At 44.4% G+C, this 27,235-nt stretch overlaps 2 protein-coding genes and 1 long non-coding RNA gene across 16 annotated transcripts in view; 1 reads left to right on the forward strand and 2 right to left on the reverse strand.

Annotated features, from left to right (window-relative positions):
- Window positions 1–27,235, forward strand: part of LOC143143720 (uncharacterized) — a 304,262-nt gene that overhangs the window by 8,947 nt on the left and 268,080 nt on the right. Inside the window, exon 1 of one of the 12 annotated variants that reach the window (XR_012991229.1) lies at window positions 10,536–10,661. The exons of 9 other annotated variants lie outside the window; for them this stretch is intronic. The gene's annotated coding sequence lies outside the window, so the exon portion shown is untranslated. Of the gene's footprint in view, window positions 1–10,535; window positions 10,662–18,585; window positions 18,903–27,235 lie in introns of those variants that run through there. 2 more of the 12 variants (XR_012991227.1, XR_012991228.1) reach the window with 2 other exon arrangements.
- Window positions 1–27,235, reverse strand: part of LOC143143719 (ras-related protein Rab-37) — a 161,613-nt gene that overhangs the window by 8,589 nt on the left and 125,789 nt on the right. The window contains exon 1 of one of the 3 annotated variants that reach the window (XM_076305317.1): window positions 134–696. The exons of the other annotated variants lie outside the window; for them this stretch is intronic. Within the exon in view, the coding sequence (XP_076161432.1) occupies window positions 134–412 (279 nt within the window). The 5' untranslated portion in view covers window positions 413–696. Of the gene's footprint in view, window positions 1–133; window positions 697–27,235 lie in introns of those variants that run through there. 3 annotated transcript variants of the gene reach the window in all.
- The window catches only part of LOC143143722 (uncharacterized), a 31,057-nt gene continuing 4,564 nt past the window's right edge, over window positions 743–27,235 (reverse strand). The window contains exon 2 of the long non-coding RNA XR_012991231.1: window positions 743–893. This is a non-coding gene — a long non-coding RNA (uncharacterized LOC143143722). The remainder of the gene's footprint in view (window positions 894–27,235) is intronic.

Here is a 27,235-nt window from a genome sequence, read left to right on the forward strand (position 1 = left end):
CCCACGATACATACATCGTGTCCTTTGAGCGATCTCGCGAGAGCTTATTGGTTAATTAATCCAAACGTGGTGTCGGTCCGCGATGGATAACCGATACCGTGGTAAGCGAGTGTATCAGGAGAGAGGGCAGGACCTTGAAAAGGAGCTCGCCGTGATCGGGTGGGGCCTGTTGGCTCGTCGAGTCCACGCTGTCCCGCGAGGACTGCCGCCTGGTAGGGCCCATCGGCTCCTGGGACCTGTTGAAAGCGGAGACGCCGGTCTGGGGAGTAGTGGGGGTAGGCTGGGCCGGGCCCCTAGCCCCACCGGAGGTACCGGGACCGCTCGACCAATCGGAGCTGGCCGTGCCGGTTTTACGCGAGCCGTGTCTGCTACGCTTCGTCACGCTGCGCAGCTTCTCCTCCACGGTGCTCATGGGCCCCTGCTACCGGGAGCACCAATTTGCTCTTCTTCTTCTCGGCCACTCCTCGTCGCGCTCGTCGTCGTTGTCGCGGTCGTGGTCGCGGTCGTGGTCGTGGTCGTAGACGCGTTCCGGGTTGTCGCGGTCGTCGTAGTCGTAGCGGTCGTGGTCGTGGTTGTCCTCGTCTCGCTCCTTCTGGTTCTGCTGTGCTCGCTGGCCACCGACGATCGGCCGCCTTCTGTCTCGCTCGAGGTCAATCAACTTTGGACCAAAGGTAGAGAGGGACGGAGCACTCTTTCACTTTGCGCCTCTTCTGGCTTCTCCTTCGCCCGCTTCTTCGCCCGAGTCTGCCCGATCAACGAGCACGGAGTGAAAGTCTCCGCTCGGCTCGGTACGCGCCGCGCGAGGACTCTCCGATCGGTGTCCTCGCCTCGGTGATCGCCTCGCTCTTTATCGCGGGTACGTGTCGGCTCTTCGTCGTGGGCTTCAGACACACCTGGAGAACGGGGACCTGTCGATTAGAACCCTACAACTGACGCCCGCCACAATTATACATTCGATCCTGGATACAATAGTCTAGGATTGTTCGTGAACGAAGTCGAGGAGAAGATGAAAATCAAAACGAATCTTTCGTACGATGAGATTTCTTTCGAAAATTGTACCGCGATCGGGAAACCTCGCATTAAACTTTCCAGCGGAGAGATACTTGGAGAATGGACAAAGTTTCTTCTTTTTCTAACCGCGTAAGAATTTCGCCTATTCGCGATCCGTCGTACAAACAATCCCTACGGGTGAAACGATCGTTAATTTTCCAACAGTTATCCAAGCAACTCGACGAATCAAAGAAGCCTCGATCCGAAAGATCTCTCAAAGAGGGCGTTTCTTTGGAAAGCATTTCAATCGTGAAATATCGCGATGAACTTCCGGAGTAATACATCGAAGAGGAAGTTTATTTTTTCTATTCGAATCGGTAGTACCAAACGCGCAACGAGCGTTAATGTCTACTCGACGTAGCTTACGAATGGGATAAATTCGTAAAAAGAAACTCGATCCAGGAGATCTTCCAAACAAGGAATCTTTCTTTTGGGAAGCATTTCGTGAAATTTCTCGATGGACTTTTCATCGATTCGGTATAACCGAAAGTTTGTTTCTTCCATCCGGATAAGAATTTCTCGATCGGTGATAGAAATGCTCCGCACGCGCGCGCAACGATCGTTAATTCCTCGTTCGAGCGTAATCACCGAACATAACGACACGATCGGTTTAATCGTGAGCGCGTGACACGACGAACGAAACGATCGAAGGTAGCGTTTCGGGCGCGACGATGACGATGACGACGACAACGATGACTTCGTAGCTTCGTTGCGACGTATTGTGCAACCGGGCATCACCAATGTCGTGTACATCGCGCCTAGTTACATAAACAGCGAGCGTGTTTTAATTAATCCGTGAAATACGCTCGTTTCTCATCGATTCCAGCGCGATACGACCGCGAGACACGGTTTAGCGGGCGTCATCGCGAATGTTTGCGCGAGTTCGCGCGTAACACGCGATCCGCCATTGTTTTGGGAATACCGTTTTATCCTGGGTCAATAGTCGATAATTCGGTAACTGTAGTCAACGTTGCGACCATTGCGAGCGATCGATCGTGCGTTCGAATACCCTTTGTCCGAATAGAGTCGTGGTCCACGCAACGTTTGCATTATTCACACGGGGTTGGTGGATTCGCGACAACAGAGCGTTGCAAAAACTATTTTTTCACTCGTCCCGAAAACCAACGAACCGTCGACATCGAAATACAAAAAGAAAAAAACAAAACGAAGCAACGATTCGGTTAGCTATTCTAACCCTTAAGATACCAGCGATTCGAACGATCACACGGGTCAGGATGGACCCGTGACTCGATCTCCCGCGATTCCATCGAACGAATATTCGACCATTTTTCTCGAACTGTCGCTCGTTTTCAAGAAAAGCTCGCTGGTACACAAACGTGGTTAATTGTCGAGAAAAGCTCTCCGGTAGAGAAATTTAGTTAATTTCTAAGGAGAGCTCTCCGGTGTAGAAACCTGGTTAATTTCTAAGGAGAGCTCTCCCCGTATACGAATATATTTCATTTGAAAATTGAACTCCCCGTTATACAAATGTAGTTAGTTTTTGAAATGAAATGTAAAGCTTCCGAGAGAAGCTCTCTCTCGTGTGCAAATATAGTTACCTTCCAAGGAGAGCTTCCCGGTACACAAATACGGTAGGTTTCTAAGAAAAGCTCCCCGATAGACAAATATATAGTTTAATTTCTAAGAAAAGCACTCCGGTGTATAAATACAAAAGTCTCTCCGTGTCCGAGAATAACCAGGCGCGTTACGTCGAGGGTTAATCGATGGGTCTTCTCTTCCTCGCGATACGGAGTAACCGTTGACTCGATAGCCCGGTGCTTTTTTATCATCGACGATTAGCATAAGTGTCCCCTACGGAGCGAGCGATGTTTACGTTCCAAGGAGAGGTTCCGCGAACACGCGACAAACGCGCGAGTTCTCCTTCCATCCACGGTCGACGATTTGTTACCATTTTGGTGGAATGATAACGAGTCGCGGCGGACAAACCGACTCCGTGGTTAATGAGACGACCGCTCGTTAAGTGAATCGACGTTGTCGGGGTACCCGCGAACAGGCTACATAAGGCGCGTTCGTTAGGCGATCGCAAAAATCGACATTTCCGTCCGAGCGAATTAAACCCGAGCAATTACTAACTCGTCGTGACGCAATCGCCGCGTCAAGGCTGGCTGTGCATGGTAACGAGTGGTTGTCTTGCACAGCGTTCGGAAACACGGCCGTGTGGCTTTGTTTCGCGATTATTTTACAAACAATCGAGGAATCGCGGACCCTCCTCTCGTACCGCACGCGTGTAAACGTTCCCGTCGGCGCGATATGAAATTTTCCCCGTGGACGAAAACGAAACTTTTCGAGGACCAACTGACGATCGGATGGGATCGTTAAATGCACGTGAAACGCGCGAATGAGGTTCACGTCGTTTCTTCGAACGACGAAATGCATTGGATCGAGGAACAGTCGGTTCGAGTCTCGAATTTCGAATTTTTCGCGGTACGTTTCGTTATACTTTACATTTTATCTCTCGATTTGCACTCGACGCTTTCAAATCTCGCGCTCTGGCTCGAGAGAAGACAACGATAAGCGATCGAATCGTTGAAAGATGCAATGTATACACAATGGTAGATAAAATACCGTGTGTCGTTTATAAAAATATGTTTGGAAGAGTTCACGTTGTAAGTGTTCCTGGGCTGTACACTCGAGGTGTTCGCGTCTAAGGTAAATTATTTATTTCGGTCCCCGTGGTACAGTTTTCGTTCCACGAGTTCGATCGTCGAGGGGTTAACGCCTAACCGAGTTAGAATCTTCCTGGTGGCGAACTGTGGGGTAGAAGGCCTAACTACCGACTCTTCAAACATCGACCGTAACATATTATTGCAGAGGTTTTTTTTTTATTCGCCGACCGAGAGCGTACGTTTCTCTTTTTATGTATTAGATACCTTCGGCTGGAGAAAAAGTGTCGCGAGTTTTAAAACCTATATTATTATTTATAGCTCCGTTGATTAAAACGTGTTTTACGGGTCGTTACCGTCACTCGTAAAACCCGTTGAATTACAACCGTTAATAGTTTCGACTGTGTCTACGTTGTCTAAAGAATTGTTACTTTATTGCGTTGATAACTCAAATATTCTAATCACAGTTTCTACTTTATCGTCTCGTTTCCTTCGTCGACGAATCAACGCTACTTTCCATTCCTTTAATCGATTTGAAATTTCCTGATCATTTTGTACAAAATTAACGAAAAAGATCGCTACCTTTTCATTTCGTCAATTGCGTCCTTAACGTTGGATCTCTTCGACGATTTTCTCGGTACGTCAAACAAAACGACTTGGGATGACAGTAACGGGTCCTAAATACAAATTCGTTCGTAAGGAGCATCGGTACAGTTTATTTCTGCGATCGCGATCTTTCCTTCGTTGTCAAGCTTGCCTGGAAGATATCGTCGACACGCTCTTGCGGGACTGTACCTCGTTTTTGTCTCGTGAGTTTATCCGATGCGAGTTCGCGCGGCGGGCGAACAAAGGGGCAAAGTTTGACGCGCAACCGCTTCGGTACCGTTCTCTATAGCAATCGCGAGGACTCTGGCCGTTTATCTGGCGGTTCTTTCCGCTTTTGAGGCCAATTCCCTCCCGGCGCCGCGGATAAAATCTCTTGCGAAAATCCGCTCGCGTGTAGCGTTTCGCCGCGCTCAACGGAGAGTTCCGAGAGCCCCGAGGAATCGAGTTTCCGGTTCGGTGGTCGCGACGTCGTCGACGCGGACGAAACACGCTCGAGCGGACGAAATTCAGGCCGAGAACCGCGCGGAACTTTTTCGCGGGAAACACAACCGGCACGTGCCCGCCAATCGGGGCACTTCCGCCACGGATATCGACGATTTCGACGAATCGCGAGACCACCGGTCCGTGTTTCCACTTTTTTTTCTTTTTTTTTCTCTCTTTTCCCGCGACGTTTATCGGAGCGACACGCCGTTAAAACTCGTTCGCACGCTCCGATTGCTTCCCGTTTTATCGAGTGCGGAATGTCGAGGCGCGATTGCATCCGGTCGTGAGTCTACCCACTACCCCGAAATCGGGCAACTTTCAAAATTAACTAACGATTTTTCACGTTCGATGTTCGATTAACGGGTTCTGAAGCGTTTTACGACGAAAGAGTCGACATGGACGAGATTAAAATTGGATCGGAGACCTCCGTACTTGCGTGAAAATCTCGTTTCTTGCATTTCTAGATGAGAGTTACCATGACTATCCCTCAAAGTTGGCCGATTATGAAAATTAACTAACGATTTTTCACGTTCGATGTTCGATTAATGGGTTCTGAAGCGTTTTACAACGAAAGAGTCGACGTGGAGGAGATGAAAATTGGATCGGGGACCTCCGTACTTGCGTGAAAATCTCGTTTCTTGTATTTATAGATGAGAGTTACCATGACTATCCCTCAAAGTTGGCCGATTATGAAAATTAAATAACGATTTTTCACGTTCGATGTTCGATTAACGGGTTCAGAATCGTTTTACAATGAAACAGTCGACGTGGATGGGATCAAAATTGGATCGGGGATCTCCATACTTGCGCGAGAATCTCGTTTCTTGCATTTTCAGACTAAAGCTGACTATTCCTCGAAGTTGGCCGATTATGAAAATTAAATAACGATTTTTCACGTTCGATGTTCTATTAACGGGTTCTGAAGTGTTTTACAATGAAAGAGTCGACGTGGATGGGATCAAAATTGGATAGGGTATCTCCATACTTGCACGAGAGTCTCGTTTCTTGCATTTCCAGTCGAGAGTTACGGTGATTCGAAATTGGGTAACAATTTTTCACGTTTGATGTTCGATTAATACTTCCCAAATGATTTTATCACTGTACTTGCATATCTACACGGAAGATTCGCTTAACAACGAATGTTAGAAATCGAAATCTTAGGTTTGAGACGAAAACGGATCATTAGGGAAACACCGATGGGAAATTAAGTGAGGCTCTTCTCGTAACAATTATACCCGATGTAGCTATTCGCGATAAATCTTCGTAATACTTGTTAGACGTTAACGTTGAAAATGTTTGCGTGCTTACGATGCGCATCGTAGAAACGAAGAACAATTAAATCCCGATAGGGACCATCTTGAGAGTGTTTAACAAGCGAGATCGATAGTCGAAATCTTGCATTCTAGAAAACAGCGGATCTTTGATCGTTTTATCTAATAAAGTACCGAAGGTGTCAAAAGTTCTTTTAATTCGTAACTAATCGACATTATACGAAAAATCCGAATCGTGGACAATTAGGACACCATCTAAAAAACTCTATCGTATTAACTGTTCCTAATCACACTCGGATATTATCCTCCACGCGTTAGAAAATAAGAAACAAACGTTAGCATCGAACAGATCGTCCATTGTTGCGTGTCAGCGAGACGCGCGACAGAAACGAAGAAAATTAATAGATCGGATCCACCTCGAATCGAGTATATCCAACGATTTACTTCTAATTAATGTCCCCGGTTGTTCCTAGAGACGAAAACAAATTCGTCTCGGGCGATCTCGCCTCGGTTACTTGTCCCTTTCAGAAACTCGCGAAACGAGGACTCAACGACGAACGTGGGATACAGATTAACGGGGTTACATCTGGCCAAACACACAGCGGGGTTGTTGCGAACAATTAACCGTGAACGCATCGGCCGCGAATTAATTCCTCGTTACACGGTAAATAGATAAAAGATTAATTTACAACGCCGTTCGCGAGAGAAGAACGGTTCAAAGAGAGATGCGCGAGAGATAAAGATTGAAAGGATAGTCAAAGGTAGTCCGTGGGACTAATGAATTAGATCCGGGTAAAAGCGGGCAGATATGGTTAATTTATAGAGGAGGACTCGGCTTGGTAATTAATTCCTCGCCCGGGCCCGGTACGGATAAAAGACAAATTCCCAACGCGTTTATCGTGTTAAAGGGAGATGCGACGATAAAGTTACGTGGCGACGACGAAAGGAGCGGGATTAATGTATCGGATCTGGCTTAAAAGCGAGCAGATGGTGGCCAATTTATGGACGACAACACGCGTTGTAATTAATACCTCGTTATTACGAACAGACGAAGGAACAGTGTACCGTTTGGTCGATGTTCGCGTTGGTCGAGGAGGGGATACGAGGATGGAGCCGAGCGGATGATGGGAGTCCCGCACGAGCGTTAGAATCGCCGCACGGTGGAGATTTCCGGCGCGGATCTGGCAGCAAAAACTGAACCGCGATGCAGATACGAGACTGGTCGGTCCAGCCTACCGCTTTGGGCCCACCCACGCCGTACCTGGCGTCAAAAAAGCCCTCGGGGTGCCGACAAAACAGGCCCTCCGGGCCGCCGGCTCGACCCGACTGGTGGCGCCCTTCGCGATGCCTTACTTGGCGTGGCCGGGAGAACCAAAACTATAGACCGCCGTGGGAGACGCTATAGTACGGTACATGTGGCTGAATCATCCTTGGAAAAGTCTCTGTACCTTTGGCCGTTCGTACGAGACCACCGTTCGAGGTTATGTACGGAACTTGTTCTAGATTTTGTAACGAGATAGGGGAGCGTTCGGTGCGTTAGTTTAGATTAGAAATAATTAGATTACGATGGATTCTACGGATCGAAGAAGAAGCAACAGGGTTAGGAAACGAGTCAACGATCGTATTAAACGGTTACGGATAACTTCCTCGGTTAGTTGTTACGTGACTTCGATCCGATGGAACTGAACGTTCTTTTGATTCGTAACTAATCGATCTGTCAATTACACTTGGAGATCTACTTGGAAATTAATATTTATGGTTCGAATAGTCTTCGAAATTATTCTATACTCTGTCGAGAATCGTAGAGTTTGAAAAGTTGTTCGTTATCGCGACAAAAAGCTCCACTTCTCCTCGCTACGTGATATCTCTCGTTCTCTATCCGTGTAACGTCTCGAGGGTTTCAATGGAGCGTTCCACGTTCGCGGTAGTCGTTTTTTTCTTCTTTTTTCACGTTTTTCACGGCTCCGTGATTCTCGTTTCGGGGTCTGTTAATCTTTCGCGTGTCTCGCGCGCCCTTGACTTTGCTCTCGGACACTAAGCATTATCTTCTCACGGGGCACAGGTTACCCGTCCCAATTGCGTCACCGCGTCACACGCCAGTGATTTCCTTCCTCCGTGTCGGCTACCTCGAGCCTCCAAGTCGTTCCTTTTTTCGTTTCGGTGCCGTCGTTCCAGCTTCTCCTTTTCCTCGGCGAAAGAGACGCTTCCTGAGTCGTTCTCGAGACGTTGAACGAACCGGTGCATCGATCCGACGATTTTCCACATTTCTCGAACGTACCGATGCTCCTTAAAAATTCTCAGTTCGGTAGTTCCAAGAGCCAACTTTGGAAATGATCGAGCACGAAGATCAAAGATTGAAAATATTTTGGTAAAACGTTAATCTTTTACTCTATGTTCCCTTGAAAATTCACAATTATCTTCAAGCGTAACTTAGGATCGACAACATGGAACTTAATCGACTTTTTCCTGCCTCGAATTATTCGTAGATTCTCATAAGTTGTACAGGGTATTCGTTTTATCTTGTGAAATACCAAAGGTGTCTAGAAGTACATTCTTAAAAGAATTGTCCACTTCGAAGGAGAACGGTGTACGATGTGAATAATTTGTCCACGTTGCACGAGATAATATTTTCGTCGATACGAGACGGTTCGTGCGATTTCAATTATTACCAAGATGACTCGAAACAACGGGACATCGAGATCGAGGCGATAAAAATGGCTCGTTTTGTACCGAGTCGATCGTTGAACGGACGATTGCAGTGGAGATTTTGAAAGTAAAGAATATCTTCGTAGGCTCGAAATTTCGCGTTACGAGGCGTCGTCGACAGCTGCCGCGTTATTGTCAACGGCGTCGCGTGTCGTCGAATTTCCTCGTAAATTTGACAAATTGATTAATCGCCGACTCGTTACCGCGACGATGGATCGGTAAGATTCATCGTGCGCGAGTCGAACATCGAATGGTGGCAAGGTTACGGGGATCGGAATGGCAGCGTTCACCGGATGCACAGACCGAACGTAGAGTGCATCTGCGGTGCATTAATTAATAACGCATACCCGAATTAATGATTGATCGGGCGTACGAGACGATCAATAATTAATCTCGCGTACAGGTGAGCGTGCCGGTATTCGGTGTCCGTGGGTCTGCAACACGTGTGCTGTAATAATCGCGTGGCAGAATTGAAAATCCATTCGAGGCGCGAGAACGATGATATCGCCATGTTTCTTTCGTACGGAATAATGAACATCGTTAGCACCGTGTGCGGTAGGTCGTTGGAAAATTCCATTGTTGCTGGAGTTTAAATTGCCGTGAAAATTGAATCCATTTTTCTTTCGGTAACCGCGACCGTTAGGTGTTGAACGAATCTTTCGGGAAGATGGATAAAAAAGGATGATCGATGACGAAGACTCGAGGAGTATTAGAATTACATCGTTTTTTTTTTCCCGCGTCTTGTTAATCAAGAACACCTGTGGGGTACAATGGGATAATACAAACGTACGATCTCCGATGCAGATTGATCTAGAAGAGTATAGAAGATAAGTACAGGATAATGGAAGAGAATCTAATCTTCGATTACAAATCACTCGATGAAAAATCGTTCAGTTGCGATACTCTGTTGAGAAAGTAACTCGAAAGCTTACCGGATGAGAAACGTTAAGAATGCACAATTTGCAGTAGTCGTGGGTGAAATTTTATTTCAAGGTATAGAGAACATCTCTCGTGTATTTTAGCGAAAATACCCGGCTTTGAGGAACGATAAAAGTAAAGTTTCCGAGAACTACTGTAAACACAAGTGTTTGCAATTCTTTCGGGACAAGATGGACCGCGAAGCGTCTCGTGGCGATTAAAGTAATCCGATCATCGTGTTTCGGGGTTCCGGGGCCAGACAGTGAGTTCTCTATCCCTGGCGGGAGCTTAACTTCTCTTGCAAAGTATAGAACAAATACTCTCCATATTTTGCTCCGGAGAACCGAGAAAATACGTTCGAAAACGTACTGCGCGATAAAATCCAAGCTTTTTTGGTACACTGCGGACAGATAGGAATATTTGCCATTCCTTCGGGACAAGACGGAGCTGTCTCGTCGCGATTAAAGTAACTCGATCGCTACTTTTCGAGATCCTGAATGTAGACAATTCTCCATCCATGGTAAAAACTAACTTTTTTCTTATAAAGTAGTGAACCGTGAAAATACGATCGATGAGAAGACGGAACTGTCTCGTCGCGATTAAAGTACCTCGATCGCTACTTGTCGAGATCCTGAATCTAAACAAATAACAGTTCCCTATCCACGATAAAAACTACCTTTTCTCTCACAAAGTAGAGAACCCTGAAAATACGATCGAAAATGTTCCTCGCGCTAAAACCCAAACCTTTCGAGTATATTTGTTCCAAACGTTTCCATTCAGGAACGTTTGCACTCGTTACGTGCACACGTACAAGATGGAATCGCGAATTGTCTCGTCGCGATTGAAGTAACTCGATCACGGTTTTTCGGGGTTCCAGGGAGGAGAAGAGGGGGCGGTACGAGGAAGCAGACAGTGACAGTTCTCTATCCGTGGCGCGTAGGAAAGAAAGCGCACGCGCAGCCGGATGTCTTTATGTAATCGGGACAAAAACCTCACGGCGCAGGTGAGAGAAGGACATTCAACTCGGCCGATTTTGGTCGCGTCGCGCAATCCCGTGGCCCCTCTGGCCCACGTGATTTGCACGCTCTTTTCGACACGTGCGCGCGCTCACCTAACGAGGACGCGTCGCTGAGAACCGTGAAAAAGGATTACGTCCGTGACACGTTATTTCGCTCGTCGAGCGCGCCGCTCCTCGCGTATAACGCGGCACGGTTCTTACGGCGGCCATTTCTCGAATATCGTCTAGCTCGACGATGAACTTAACCGCGATCACGGTAACGTGGTATCGCGATACCTGGCCGCGATCACGGTTAGGTTTTCCAATAAAACACGAACGCGAGATTTTAACCCTTCGTATTGAATTTGGACACGGGTGTCGTACCGATTGGAATTCATTTCCCTTGAAAAATCAGTGATACATAACGTGTGGATAAGTAGATTTATCGATTCTTTTGTGAACGTTAAATATATGGTCGTAGAACAGTGTTTTAATGTAACGTTTTTATGTAAAAATTATATTTTATAATTCTCCATCGTGTGGTATCTTTCAGAACTGTCTCCAACGTGCAGTATTGGTTTTCGACTACATGTATCGCAAAAATGAGTTTGGTGTCTTTCGTTTTTAGTCTTTCCGTTTGAACGTACGAACAATCTTTACTTTTTAAAACGTCTTCGTAGTGCTATATATGTAGTTTTCCATTTGGAAAATTGTTAAACCTTTCCTCTTTACTGGATTTCATTATCTCTAATAAGAGCACCGTATTGGTTCGTGAACAGATTCTTTAAACATTCAGGTTCGTTCCGAGAAAGTGTGATTGTCGAATAAAGTGTAAGATTAGTATAGTTCCTTGCTGTGGTGGCTGAGACGTACGACCGTGAAGGGTTAAGTCGAAATGTTGCTTGGGTACCATTCGGTGTGAACGCGACGAGAAACGTGAGATTTAAGAAACCGGAAGAGAATCGGTGAGCGCGAAGGTAACGAGCTGCGCCACGTTCGATCAATGTTGCGAATCGATTTGAAATTTTAATGGATGACTATAGCCAGGGTCGTTTTAACGCATGAGCGAACTCGACGATCTCCTAAGGCCTCGAGCTTCGCCGGGGCCTCAAAATGTGATCGATATAGAACGGATAATTAAAACGGAAGAGTTTCTCCGGTTGTTTCGGTAACGATTCATCAAATTTACGAAAGATCGATCGTGTAATCTATCCACGCTGTTTGAATTATTCTTCGAGGGACTCTGATTGTATTTCGACAGGAATTAATTCTACAGATATAATTCACAGCTCTGTCAGCATCTCTAGATGTCGAAAAATTCTTCCACAGAGGCCTACACACTTGTCGATTCTCCGATTGTAATCACTGGTACGATACGGACGATGAATGACTACAATCACAGCATTCGAATGGATCGAGAAGAGATCTTTGTTCTATGTACAGTACTCGTAAACGAAACCACGCGACAGGGTTGATTCGAAGAAGATATTCATATAAAATTACCAATATTGGTTACTCTGCTTGAAATTACACGATCTCTCTGTGTACGTTCACTTTGATATTCTCGCTACAGTCTCCTTTTTGAATTAAAAAACGTTCGAAGAACGCGAGGATTTTCTCTCTGTCATCCAACGCATCGATTACCACGAACTCGCGCCATCTTTTTTAATTTTTCCACAAACAGCTCCGTCTTCTCGACATCTAACCGCTTTTAAATTCTCCTCAATATTGGGTCGTATCGTAAAGCGAGAAGAAACTCGCGAAGTTTCGGTACTTCGAAGAAAGCGTTTCTTCATTCAACTTTCTTTCGTTCGTGCACCATAAATTGTCAGAGCATTATCCGGAGTGTCTTCACCGAGATAATCGCGAAAAGTCGAAAGAAGATGGTCCACCAATCTCGACGAAGATTGTCGAGCTGAGGAGCAAGGTGAAGTGGCCACCTCGTTGTCACAATGAAACCAGAGCCTTGTTATTTCCTTTGATTCAACGTTGGCTGGTACACCACGACGAAATATCAATCGGTATCGTAGCGTGGTTGCTAACGAGGCTAATAAAATCTGGCATACTTCTCTGGTTGGAGCGGGTCACGGTTATTAAGGGAAAAAGCTTTCAACGGGGGTCGAAAGACAACGCTGAGAGTAGCGATGGCGGAAGCTAATGGTGTTTTCGCGTGCTCGCGCACGAGAACGACTCTGACACCTGTTCGTTGAAACAATGCCTCGAATAATTCACCGCCTCGCAGATTTTGTGTGCAAAAATTCTGGACAGTGATTAATCGTAATAATAGTCTTTCTTTTGTTTTTATTTGGCTTATCTTCGCTTCTGTCGTCCGTTGTTTCATTTTCCGACGTTTACTCGAAGAAACGGAACCGTATCTACGATCTGGACGAGTGTACGAATTCCACGAGTCGATGCGATTCAAATAACAATTTCGAACGATGTGAATTTATCTAGCTGCTACTTCGTGCGTATTTCGTTTCAGTTTTACGATATCGCGATAGTCGAACAATGCGGTTTCCTCTGTACTTGCATCGTCAAGGTAACTTTCTGTTATCTATTTTATCTATGGTGATAAAACGTAGCTAGTTCCGGTATGTATGTGCATTTCGTAATGTCGAGTTTCTCGTTTATTATTATTCTCTTCTGATCGATTTTTAAAACGAAACGCGGTTTTATCGTTTTAGACGGATTGTTGTACGCGACAAAATGTTCAGAAACGGTTTTTGAAAAATAAATAATTATTGTGTTTGTTCACACTCAGAGTAACTATGACAATCAAGTTTCATTCATCGTTCCCGACGAGATCCTCACTTAGTGAAGTTCAATCGGACGGAAACTCGGGTAAACTTAAAATTTTCGCATCATTGTGTGAACACGACCCGTTACCGAGAGGTTAACCACCATCGCATAACGAAAATTTAGTTTGTTACTAAATTTTCGCTAAGAGAAAGAAAATGATTTTCCTATGCGGAAGAAGGGGGACTCGAACCTGCGAACTGTACACGTTCAAAATTTACAAGTCCGTCGCGTTAGCGACTTAGCCAAAACCGCTGCTTGAAATATTTCATTTTTATTGTATATGATCAACAATATTCAACCTTGCACGTAACGTTAGATATTTTGTTTTGATTTCGACACGTTCTGTATCTTGCTTCTGAATATTCCGAATGCTAATTCTCGATAATACGTGCGCAGCGAAGAACGATACGTTTAGTTGGTACCGGTTCTACGAGATGGCACTGCTAGTCATTTACGAAGCGAAACACTTTGAGGTTAGCGCGATCGTGGACGCTACTTGGCGACATAATTGAGAGAACTATTCTCGAACGAAACAATACGAGCACAATTAAACGCGACGATGAATCGACGAATAAATCGAATAAACATCAAACGATATTGCAATATTCTGAACAAAATTTTGTATTTGACACGGGGTGTAAATTGTCCATCTTCTCGAAACGTTGTCTCGATGTCGAAGAATGATTTGTAACAACTTCGTTGCGCAAATTGTTAAAGAAAAAAAAAAATATAGAACAATTTGTCGCAATTGTTTCGGTTACGACAAAGTAACCTAAATCGAAAAAATTTCTTCAATTTCCAACGTGACTCCCTCGAATTAAAACCCCCGTGGAATTGTTCAAAGGAACTGCCGCCGTAACTTCACCACGGATAACTTTATTTTTCCGTAACGTTTTACCATTTTATTGCGTGTCGGATATCGGGAGCCCAGAGTTTGATTAAATCTCGGCTACGAACGCCCGTATTGTGTGTTTCTGCCACGCTCCGGGCAACCATCTAATTTGTCCTCTCGAGGCTCTTTTGTGTCCTTCGTAATTAAGCGAAGTGTGCCCGCAAGGTGGAGGAGCGTGCTACGAGGAATCACGAGGAATAAATCTTTTCGCGCGAAAAACGTTATCGCTTCAATCGTTATCGTTCACGGCGTTGATCTTCGGTACTTCTTGGACTTTACCGTGGCTATAAATTCGCGAGAAAAATTGAGACATTTGTCCAAGTTGAAAGTTTCCACCTTTGTGGGTAATAAATTCTTCTCGGGAAACTTCGAAATTTTCCCTCGCGTTTCACGATTCCTTGGCCAATGTTATATTTAAACGATAACGAAAACGGTAAAAATTGCAAGTTTCTCTTCCAGCTCGGTACATCTTTTCGCGATTTATTGTAAAATCGATCGTTGCACGATTCAACCTCTTCGAGGGAAAAATTAAATTTTTAGCTACTATTAACCCACGAATCGGACCGAGTATTATTTTACTCTTAATTGATCGATCGCCGAACGAACACCGATGGAACGATTTCTTTTTATAATTCCTGGAGGATGATATCGTATTCCCGCGGTGGATAATTTTAACGAAACGCTTTGGCTTCGTAAATAAATAAATGACCTCGATTTTACTATGCGCGACGAACGAGAAGGGGGAGAAAAATGTCGGAGTTATCTCCGGTAATTGAAACGAATTGAAATCAGAGCAAGAAAGTATCCAGGCCGCGGGGGAAATGGAAAAAAAAAATACACGAGGGTCGTGTCGCGAATATTAATCGAGAAGGGAACAAACATGGCCGGGGTGCGTTAACGTTGACACCGTTTTCGTTCCTCGGGATATTATACCTGATCCTTTCGACGAATTCGCGATTGTCCTGTCCGGAAGCGACATCAATATTCAGTCGTTGCTGACGTCGCTGAATTTCAGTTCATTCACTCTCGTGCGTTCCTCGGTTGCTTCTCGTGTTAAATTATTTCTCTATAATCGAAACATAATAGACACCACTGGAGACGATCGAAGAAAGCTGGGCCAATTGGAGTAATTCCAGAAAGGAGAGTCAACAATTGTAACTTTAACACTGATGGGTCCTTCGAGTCTTTCTGGAGTCATTCTTGCATTAGTTTATTTCTCTACAATTGAAGCTATTATAAACACGATGCTCCTGTATTTCCCTAGTCTTCTTTTGCCCTCTAAACTGTAACTATAGAGTCGATTGGAAGAATTATAAATAATTCAATTTCTATGGGTCTCGTTCGAAAAATACTCACATTCAGAAGTATCTATTAATATAAAGATGCTCGTAAGCTCTTGTACAAATTTTAAGATAAATTTAATTGCGTTAAATAAAATCTGAGAAAAATGAAGTGAATTATTGCTGAATATTTCTTTTCCATTCGTAAGAAGTATTCTTATTCGAACCGAAGTTGTAGAAACACTGTAGAGTCGAGTACTTTTTGTAATATTAGTCGAAGTATTTCTTCAGAATATTTCTCTGTTGGTGTTCTTTCTTTCGTACTCGGTTACTTCGATAATTCAATTCGTGAAATCGAGTCACGCTGTTCGATAAATTTGATACATGGTTCTGTGCAAACACTTGGCTCGAACTTCGGGACCGAGGTAAACGATAATATACTCCTCGTTAGCATTACAACGTCATTGTTTGCAATTCGTGCTTCCACAAAGCTTTACCGGTACGTTCTGCCAGAAAGCTATAGATGCGTTCCTCTTTGTAGCTCCTCGACTCATTAATCGTGAAACGACTGTTACATGAATATTTCAACGGGCGCTAATTACTTTAAAATACGCGGTTGTTTGCAGCCAGAGAGATACACCGTTTTTTATCGCTTCGTGTGCATGTAAAAGTCGAGCTATCGCGATAATATTATATTACATAACTTGTTCCGCTAATGTGACAACCATCGTGAATTTTGCAACAAAGTGCGCCGTTAATCGATGCCGATACGCGTTAATATTCATTTTCAAAGGGGCCCGCTAATGAAATCGAAGATTATTTATTCGCGTTCGGTTTGGTATTTTAATCGAACTCCTCGATTGAATATTTCATTATGTAACTTCATCGTTTCGCTAATGTGAACGTTCATCGTCAATTGTGCAACGACTACGTTGTTAATATTCTCTCCAAAAGAGGCCAACGTTCCCCAAATATTTATACAAAACACTCGGTTTGATATTTCAATCGAACGAATCTTCGTTAGAATGTTTCGTCGAATATCTTTGTTATTGTTATATTTGTCGTGAATTTTGCAACAGAATCAATGTCGAACAATCGAGAACGCGTTAATGTTCACTTTCAAAGGGATCGACGTTCCCTCAATGTTTATTAGGACATTTTTGTTTTATTACGTTACTTCATTATTTCGCTAATGAGCCATCCAGCCTGAATTTTTCGCTAAAATTAACATTGAACGATAGAAACGCGTTAGTATTCCTTTCCAAAGTAATCGAGACGATCGAACGATCCCGAATGTTTACTTCTCGTTCGATTTAGTATTTTCCAGACCCCATGGAAAATAATTTCCCGTTTGGAGTATCGTCGATGTTCTTTGTGAACTGTTACTTCGTTGTTCTCTATCCTCGTCGACAATATGCCAGCAATGTGCCAGCTACGTGAACCTTGCAATAAATTCGCAAATATTCGCTCGAGGATCGTTAAAAGGAATTCTAGATAATACCGATGTACCAAATTTGACTCATCTTCTATAGACAAGTATATATTTCTTACATCGAATTTGAAACGTACAATCCTTTTTCTTTTTAATCACCTAAGGATTACGAGCATACAATATTCGATAACTCGAACGATCTCGTGTAGTTAGAAGATGTTAAACATTATCAAAAATGTGCTACTTCTTGATCTCCCGGACCATTTGGTTCGTAACACGCGGTATAATTATTTTACGCTTGGATCGTCGTTGTTTCGAACCTTTGAAAATTATTTCTCGCGCGAAACATCGTTGCGTAGTCGTAACGAGCGTTTCAGTTCGTAAGTTTCAATTCAGAATTCTTCCCCGTATACGAATCTCACCAATTTCTTATTCGTTCCTCCTGAAAATTAGTTCCGTTGCACCGACACCGAAATAGTCCGTCGATCGAGGTGTTTGTTTTCACGGGACAGGAAACCCGAGAGCTCAAATGAAATATCGCTGCCACGGATATCGTATCGAGTGGCGAATAAACAGCCGGATTTTCCGGTGAAATCGTCGGTGGCTCGTTTTCGCGCGGGAAAAAAAATAAAAAGAAATTTCTCATCCGCGATTCGACGCTCCATCGCTCCGTGAAACGTTACGCTGTTATAATCTCTGCGAATCTCGCCAATTGGACTCGAGAACAGCAATTGAACTCCCTTGGAGAAAATTCAAACAAACATCGCAATACCACGAAACTGATTCATTGTCAAAGAAATCTTCTCCTTCGAACCCTCTTCTTGAGTCCGCGATACATTAATTTACCAATTTCCCGGAACGTTGAATAATTATCTTTCGAGAACAATTACGAAACGTATCGTTATTCTTTTCCTCTGTGCACGAATCGTAGACTCGACGAATTCGATAAACGAATCCAGAATAATTTCCGCGTTAAAAATTTCAATGTAACCTCAGACTGGTGCAAAAGAGCTCCCGGTTACTCGAACGAGGATTGTTAAATGACCAGTTCGCGGGCTGTTCGATCGGCCCTCGCGCTGCATAATCATCGCTATGAATCATTGTTAATACGAACATTAACTGTGTTCCCTCGAACTCGCCTCGCGAGGACTGGTTTACCGCAAGACGCTCTTTTTGCGAGGCACTCGTTCCTTGTTTGGATGGTATCCTCGCTCGCGCTTTCCATCGTCTCTCGGTCGTTCCACGTTTGTCCTTTTTCGCGCGTTAGATTATCTCTCGAAACGGTAGCGACTTGTTCGCGCATATTTCCACGACGATAACGCGACAGTTCGGTCGGCCGATATCGGATAATTAAATTCCTGACGGTTCCCGGCTTAATCGCGGCGCGATCGCGCGGGAACAACGCGACTCGCGAACCAATGTAAATTGTAAATTGTTACAAGGCGCGGGGAATTTTCTTATCGGGGCACAGATAGCGTTGGGTAGCAGTTCCGGTTCGTACATGGCTCGAACACGATGTTTCCCGTCCGAGGGAAATCCAACCGAGTCGGAAATACTCGCATCGGAGATTCTAACGCGCGGTGATTTTTACTACGTTTAATCGTTGCACGATGTTGAACGTGACATTTATCGTGAGAGATTGCACAAAAATGTGCAATTGTAGCGCAGTTTTTACATTAACGATTGGATCTTCAGGATGATTTTACTCTGAATATATCAGAATTGAAACTGGTTACAATTCATGGGTCAATTTCGCGACGATTGTGTACTATTACTGTTGGAAGTTTATAGAGGAATATTTAGTCTTCGTGGTTGCAATGTTTGAGGTAACTTGGGAACTGAAGGTAATATTAACGATTCGATTAATATTTCAAAGTCACTAACCTAACTTTCTTCTTTGATTGCAGTAAGTATTATATTTTATATAATAAATATAACTTCTTTCACGACAAAAATATCCTTCGGAAGTTTTCTCAGTCGCAACCGTTTCTCTCGCGGATTAACGATTTCCATACCTTAATTTACTAATTTTTTTCGGAATATTAAATAATTATCGTACCGAAGGAATTACGAAATGTCATCGTTCGTTCCTTCTGCGCGCCAAACGTTTACCTACCGATTAACCCGCGCGGCGTTTATCATTTTCAGAAATTAATTATTTCGAAAGTGGATAAACTCGAGCATCGAAAATAATAACGAGGTTTCGTGCTCGCGATAAATCGTAATCTCTCGGATCTTATCGTCAGCCGATTAATATTTCAACGATCTACCCTTCTCGCATTTCGAGAAATAGTACGTTTGAAATATTGCTTTCAAGTGACTTGAACGAAGCGCGTCTCGATCACGGTCAGTTGCATCGGTGCCAAAGACTAGAAGTCGATCGCGCAATGTTTATTACTTCGAGAAATTAATTCTTTCAAATCGAGATATCCGAAGAATTCGTGTACGTTACAACGTTCACACGTACATAACTTCCTTATCGATTAATATTTTCTTCCCTTTTCACGTTTCGAGAAAATAGCACGTATCGACGATAATATTGCTTTCAAGTGACTTGATCGAAGCGCGTCTCGATCACGGTCAGTTGCTAAGGACTAGGAATCGATCGCGCGACGTCTATTTCTTCGAGAAATTAATTCTTCCAAATCGAGATATGTGAGGATCCATGTGCGTACATAACCTCCTTATCGATTAATATTTTCTTCCCTTTTCACGTTTCGAGAAAATACCACGTATCGACGATAATATTGCTTTCAAGTGACTTGACCGAAGCGCGTCTCGATCACGGTCAGTTGCATCGGTGCCAAAGACTAGAAGTCGATCGCGCAATGTTTATTACTTCGAGAAATTAATTCTTTCAAATCGAGATATCCGAAGAATTCGTGTACGTTACAACGTTCACACGTACATAACTTCCTTATCGATTAATATTTTCTTCCCTTTTCACGTTTCGAGAAAATAGCACGTATCGACGATAATATTGCTTTCAAGTGACTTGATCGAAGCGCGTCTCGATCACGGTCAGTTGCTAAGGACTAGGAATCGATCGCGCGACGTCTATTTCTTCGAGAAATTAATTCTTCCAAATCGAGATATGTGAGGATCCATGTGCGTACATAACCTCCTTATCGATTAATATTTTCTTCCCTTTTCACGTTTCGAGAAAATACCACGTATCGACGATAATATTGCTTTCAAGTGACTTGACCGAAGCGCGTCTCGATCACGGTCAGTTGCATCGGTGCCAAAGACTAGAAATCGATCGCGCAATGTTCGTTCCTTCCAAAAATGAATTGTTTCAAATCGAAGAGCGTATCCGAGAATCATAATGCGTTACAACGCCCACGGTTACGCAGTAACCGAGTGCATCGATTACGTTCGTGCCGAGTGTTCTCCTCAGCGGAGACGAACGGAATAAAAATGTCAACCGCGCGGTTTAACGACTGCTCGTTGAAGCGCTCGTGGTGCGCGTAAACGGTCCTCGTGAGACGCGAAAAGAAGAATAAAATCGTACACCACGAAGCACGCTCCCGAGTTTCGAGCACTCTATCGCGCCAATCTGTGTCTCACGCGTCGCGAAATCCGCCAGCCGGCTCCTGGCCCGTTGAATATTCAGGGGATTCCGTTACATTATGCTAATTCCCCCCGAGAAACGAACAGTCGGAGATCCATAAGTAGCTTGTCGAACCGTTGTTCTACCGACACGGGAACACGAAAACATGTGGAGCGGTAGAAGCAATTTCTAATCGAAACTTTGTCCCGATCGGTAATTTATGGCATACATTACACGCACGACCCGTTCAACGTTATTTCTACGAATTATTCCGTCTTCCAGCGTGTCGCGGCTCGGGTGCCACCGGTGTTCGACACTAATGGAATGTTTATAATACACAGAGCTCGCGGGCGGTTTGAATCGCGCCGGTAGCCGGATACTTCTAATTACGCGTTAATAAATCATAAAGCGAAGTGACGGGGCAGCCTCGTAGACGATGATTCGTATTAACCCCTTGCGCCACGATTTAATCGCGAGTAATTGCTCGCGTGTTGTGCAACTTTTGCGATCTTGTACCCGGTGGTATCGTTTTCGAATATTATTCGGTCTAAGATAACGCGTATCGAGCTTAGGAAATGAAACGGGTGACTAATTATTTTACGTTTTTCAGATGTTCATTTTGAGGGAATATTTATCTTCGCGCAGGATTGGTAGAAATGTTGTAATATATTCATCGTTCTCGTAAGGTGGAAATAATAAATGTTTTCCAATCTACGGAAACGTTATAAAATGAAGGGTAATTGTAATTGTTGATTCGATAGGTGTCGACGAGTCGATTGTACTCTGGTTACTGATTTTTGAAGAGGAATGATCGGATTGGTGTTCGATTCGAGATCGCGTGTCTATAAGTGTGATTTCGAGCGGGGATAAAATCGAGAGCTCGTTTCGTCGAAGATATTCAGTCGCTTCGAGGATATCGAGATCGATAGAATCGGTCGATCCGCGATGTGAATGCACCCATGAGCCTCGAGGGTGCGAAAGTTCAAGCAACACGCCTGCTTAGACACCTGTGCGCCACTCGACCGTAATCGTAAATATCGGTAGGGTGTATCGCAACATCATCGACAGGGAAGGGGATCTCGTTGTAATTTCCTGCGAACGAATCGCAATTGATTGTGCACGTGTTGCAAAAACCGAAAAATTACGGGAGTACGCGTAGAATTTTGAAAATACTTGACCAAATATCCAAGCGACCGGATATTTTATCCACGTGTACAACTTTGGAAGTATTTTTATTAAACCGGTTGGTTAAAATAAAAAATTGTCTGCAAAAAATTAGAATGATACCCGTCAAGCTCGTTCGCAAATATTATTGTTATCTAAAAGGGAATCTTACTTCAGCGGTTCGATATTTATAAATCGTTGGGGATTTACCAAAGTGCATGCACGGCTTTTACAATTTAATCCATGTACGGATAAATAACGCGACCCGGAAGTATACAGGTTGTCGTAAGTTTTATTTATTTATTGGTAAACAAGCTGGAATTCTTTGGTAACAAGAGCGTGCAGGTTATTAAATAAAAGAGGTGCTCTTTTATAAGAGGCGTGGTATACAACTTTTACTTTCACCGATAAACAATTTAATCCCTACGGGGTTGCGGAAACTTCCCGCGTCGTTTACAATATTCAATTTACAAGCGGCTCTTAACATCCGGGATATATCCGCAAACTTTTCATATTATTCCGTTTAACGATTACGTTATTAATACCGGCTTCGTTGCACCGTACAACAGCGAAAAGTATACTAATCTTAGGGAACGATCGGCGATAATTTCACGAAAGAACCTAACTCCGATTAAAGATATAAACTCACGATGTCTCGCGAACATACTAAACATAATTTCCAAGGAACTTTCTCAATCGCCTCGCACCTGCATCCTTCGAGATGCAGAAAGTTGCATTCCTCCGAAGGGATGCAACAAGTTCTGCATCCGGTTTCTCGCTACCCTCTACAATCTTTCGTCCAGAAAACATCCACATTTTACCGGACACAATAATTCTGTCGTCGTTATGGTCGTTCACCGTAAATTTCTCCATCGAAGCAACTTATCCGATTTCTAAATAAGCGAATAAACGTATTTCTTTGCGGATTAACGCTTTATCACTCCCCCCAGGGTCCTCGATCGCGCGAACGCGACCCTAATGTACATCTAGGGGCCACACGGCCGAGCGCTACAGGATCTTACGATTTAACCATAATCGTAAACCGACAGGATGCCCGTAATACGGCCTATACACTCCGCGGATAAAGAGGGAGAGTCGCCACACGCGCGAACACACGCGGACACCACCGTGGCGAATCGTGCCGCGACGTTGTTAAAACGAGACATAAAGGAGCCCATGGGAACACATAGAGAGGGACACGTATTCGGAGAGAAAATATTCCACTGGACGGGATATTGGAGAAAAAATAACGCGAGAACGAACATTGGTCCGTTGCGTAGCTACGGAGTACAGCGAAGTTAAAGGTACTTCACGCCCCAACGAGCGAAACGCGATCTTCGTGGTTCGATGTCTCGCGAACAATTAACCGTACACGCAAACGCTTGAAATAATTCTCGATTTGCCACGTATTCGCGAAAGTGTCGAAAGCGATCCATGGTAGCTACGTTTATTAAAGATTGATAAACCGATGCACTCGATAGATGCAATTAGTTGCAGGTGAAGTTGTTAAGACGATACAGCGATAGGAGAAATTTTTGTCGATTTGAAGAATTTATCGAAGAAGTCTTCAAAGAATCGGGTGATATATTTGCGCGATTTTTGGTACGGAATATTTCACGCGAAAGTCGTGAAATACGGTTGAGTCGGAGATAAAAACTCCATCGTTTTTTGCGACATTAGGAGGGAATCGCGAAGTTTGATGGGTCGAAGTAGACCCGAAGGACCCATTAGTGTTACGGTTCCAAATCTAGTCTTCTCCTAAAATTATCGCACACCTTATTTACTACGATAGTTTTGACTAGAGAAAAATAAGGCAATGCGAGCATGGGTCGCCAGAGACCCAAGGAACTCTCAAATTTCCAAACCTACTCTTTCCTAAAGTTACTCGAAATAACGCACCGTATTTACTACGATAGTTTTAACTTGAGAAAAATAATCCAACGCGAGCATGGGTCGCCAGAGATCCAAGGAACCGTCTCCAATTTCAAAACCGACTCTCCTTCTCCTGAAATTATCGCACACCTTACTTACTACAACAGTTTCAACCATATCAAAATAATCCAACGAAAGCATGGGTCTTCAAAGACCCAAAGAACCCGCTTTAATCTCCAAACCTACTCTCTTAAAATTATCGCACATCTTACCACAACAGTTTCAACCACATAAAAATAATCCAACGCGAGCACGGGTCACCAAAGACCCAAAGAACCCGCTCCAATCTCCAAACCTACTCTCCTAAAATTTATCGCACATCTTATCACAACGGTTTCAACCACATGAAAATAATCGAACGCGAGCACGGTTCACCAAAGCTCCAAAGGAACCCGCTTCAATTCGCAAATGGACTCCCTCGCGTAAAATAATCGAAAAGGAGGGACGTTCCCTCCGCGTGTTAAATAGATCGCCCTTAAAGCTTGGTATTCACCGTGTTACGCGACAGATCGAACCGGGAGAGCTCGTTCGCGGTGCCATTTCGCCGGGCGAGCGGCGGCGAACCGTGAGAAAGGAAGCAAAGTCGTTCCCCGCGAGCGGGCAGAATGGGAAAAACTCGTTAAGACCGACGAGGGCCCCGATGTTAAAAGCCGCCGATCGGCGGACTGTCAATTAAACGAGACCCCGGTGTTCCAGCGGCTTCCGCCGCGCCGCGCCGCGCGGCGCGGATCGGCCACGCTCCAGCGGAGAAACGCCGCGAGGAACCGCGGCGAGGTTCACGTCGCTAGCTAGCTATCTACCTACCTACCTTTGCAACGCGAAAACCGTAAGCGCACAATAGGTCGGGCGCCGCGATGGAGACGGCTTAATTGCGCGACCGTAGCCGAGCGATAACGAAGCCACGATTTCACGAAGCCGGGAGTTCCTCGACTCGTTTCGCCACCGTGCCCCCGCGAAAAGAGAAAATCGCCCGTAATTCACGGAACTCCGAACGTATTGGGCGAGAGTCCAGACTCCCCTCCCCTCCCCTCCCCTACAACCGTTCACCGTCGAGTAATTGGCTACCTGTTACGTGGGCTCGTTATTAAAAAATTGCGACGCTTTGGAAAGCGGTCGCGCGTGCCTCCGGACTCGCGTCCAAGGAACTTTTCTTAGCCAGGTTTCGAGGCGAGACACGTAACCGGGGAATCCGCGAACGATTGTTCCTCTCGTAGACGACGCAAGCGTACAGACTCCTATACAGTTCCGCGATTTCGAGCGCAATTTTTTTCGGAACTTGTGGCGCGAGCGTACGGGCTTCTTTACTCTTCCGCGATTTCGAGCGCAATTTTTTTCGGAACTGTAGCGCAAGCGTACAGACTTCTATACTCTTCCGCGATTTCGAGCGCTACTTTTTTCGAAACTTGTGGCGCGAGCGTACAAATTTCTCTACTCTTCCGCGATTTCGAGCGCAATTTTTTTCGGAACTGTAGCGCGAGCGTACAGACTCCTCTACTCTTCCCCGATTTCGAGCGCAACTTTCTTCGGAACGCGTACCTGTGGCGCGAGCGTACAGGCTCCTCTACTCTTCCGCGATTTCGAGCGCAATTTTTCTCGAAACATGTGGCGCAAGCGTACAGACTCCTCTACTCTTCCGCGATTTCGAGCGCAATCTTTTTCGGAACATGTGGCGCGAGCGTACAGACTCTTCTATTATTCAGCAATTTCGAGCGCAATTTTTTTCGAAACCTGTGGCGCGAGCGTACAAATTTCTTTACTCTTCCGCGATTTCGAGCGCAATTTTTTTCGGAACTGTAGCGCGAGCGTAGACTCCTCTACTCTTCCCCAATTTCGAACGCAACTTTTTTCAGAACCTGTGGCCCGAGCGGGGAAGAAATTTGAAGAAACGTTCGAGCAAAAGTATACGGTAGAATTACTTCTTCGCGATTGGAAACGCGCTTTCTCGGAAGTCGTAGTTTTACGCTCAGGGGATTAATTAGAAGAATCGAGGTTCTTTCGTAGAGAGGACGCGCGAGTGGATTTCTTTTTGCAGTGGCACGCTTCCCGGAAACGATACTTTCGTTGATATTTCTCGCAGTTTCTGTATCGAAGTGGTACATGAACGAATAATTTTCCAACGATTGAAATTCAATTTGTAATTTATACATATTGTTCGAAATTTCTGGGAATTCTCCGTTACGAAGATGTAAATGAAAAATCAAGAGCACTCCGAACGCCAAGAGTGTCCAAACCTAATCGAGACCTTATTCGAACAGAACGTGTCCCGTAGGGGAAGGTTCGAGGAACGGTGTGATATTTTTTATCACAGTACAGTGTCTCGCTTTATCTTCGCGCGACCGGTTCGATGTGGGTTAATGTCTTCTAAAACCAGTTTCGCTTTATTTTATTTTTTTTTTCGAAATTGCGAAGACCATTAATGCTTCTTAAAAGTGGAATTATGTATACGTTCTTACTTTTCTTTCTCTCGCGATCCGTTGGTGAACGAGTGGATCGTATTAACGTTTTTTACTCCGATTACCGAGATTAACGTTCGTACTGGCTCTGCTCGAAATCCCTCGGAGCTCGATTAAATTCGCGCGCGCGTAACGGACGTAGTTTCCATTCATTTGAAATTGATTTTATATTCGATTGTTCAAATTACACCCCTCGTTGATACTCAAGGCGGTCAGTTTCCTTGGGTACCACTCTGTGTAAAAAAAATGATGAAAACTTCACGACCGACTCATTAAAGTATCCAACAAACGTACCCGGAACAGATATTTCGCGATACTTGAATCAGTTATTCGAATCGATAAAAGTATCTATAGAAAAGCTAATAAGTAAATAAATCACCCTTCCATTGAGATGAATTTTGCAAACAATGCTCGATAATTTCATTCGTCCGAAGAGGTTCGGTCTGTACCGTGTACGTATTATTCCCAGCAAAAGTTTCGTTCGGAGCGGTTCTTCAGGGCGAATAAAAGATCCGCTCGAGGCGATCGTTTCGCTAACGTTAAATTACACGGGCAATATATTTCCCTGGTTAGAAACGCGTTTTAACGTCCGCCACGGAAAATGATGCAAGCTTGCCAATTTCGCGAATAATTTAGTAGCTATTTGCTGTCAATAGACACGACAAGATGAAAAATGCGTCCCGTGGAACGATAAGATTGATGGACGGTTAGACGCGAAGAGTTATCCCAGCGTTGAAATGCCTTATACGACTCCGTAATTGGCCATAAAAGCAAAGGGCAACTTTGTTCGCGGAATAATATCTCGGTGTGTGCGCGAGAGCCTCGTACGAAATGCCTTGTTCCAGCGATTTCGCGGGAAATAACGCTGGGGGAATTATTGTTAAATCTTCAAAGATTTCACTGTACGCTATTTATCCGTAACGCGCGCCAAGTTTGGAAAATTTTCCTTGGTTTTTCCAACGATTCTCGCGGTACGAGATCGTCCGACTCGCTCGTTTCGATTTTCGCGAAATAATTATTCATGGAATCTTTTGCAAAGGAAAAACGAAACGACGATTTGAACTATCGAGGTAAT

The sequence above is a fragment of the Ptiloglossa arizonensis genome, chromosome 2, assembly GCF_051014685.1.
Source record: "Ptiloglossa arizonensis isolate GNS036 chromosome 2, iyPtiAriz1_principal, whole genome shotgun sequence".
Lineage (NCBI taxonomy): Eukaryota > Metazoa > Arthropoda > Insecta > Hymenoptera > Colletidae > Ptiloglossa > Ptiloglossa arizonensis.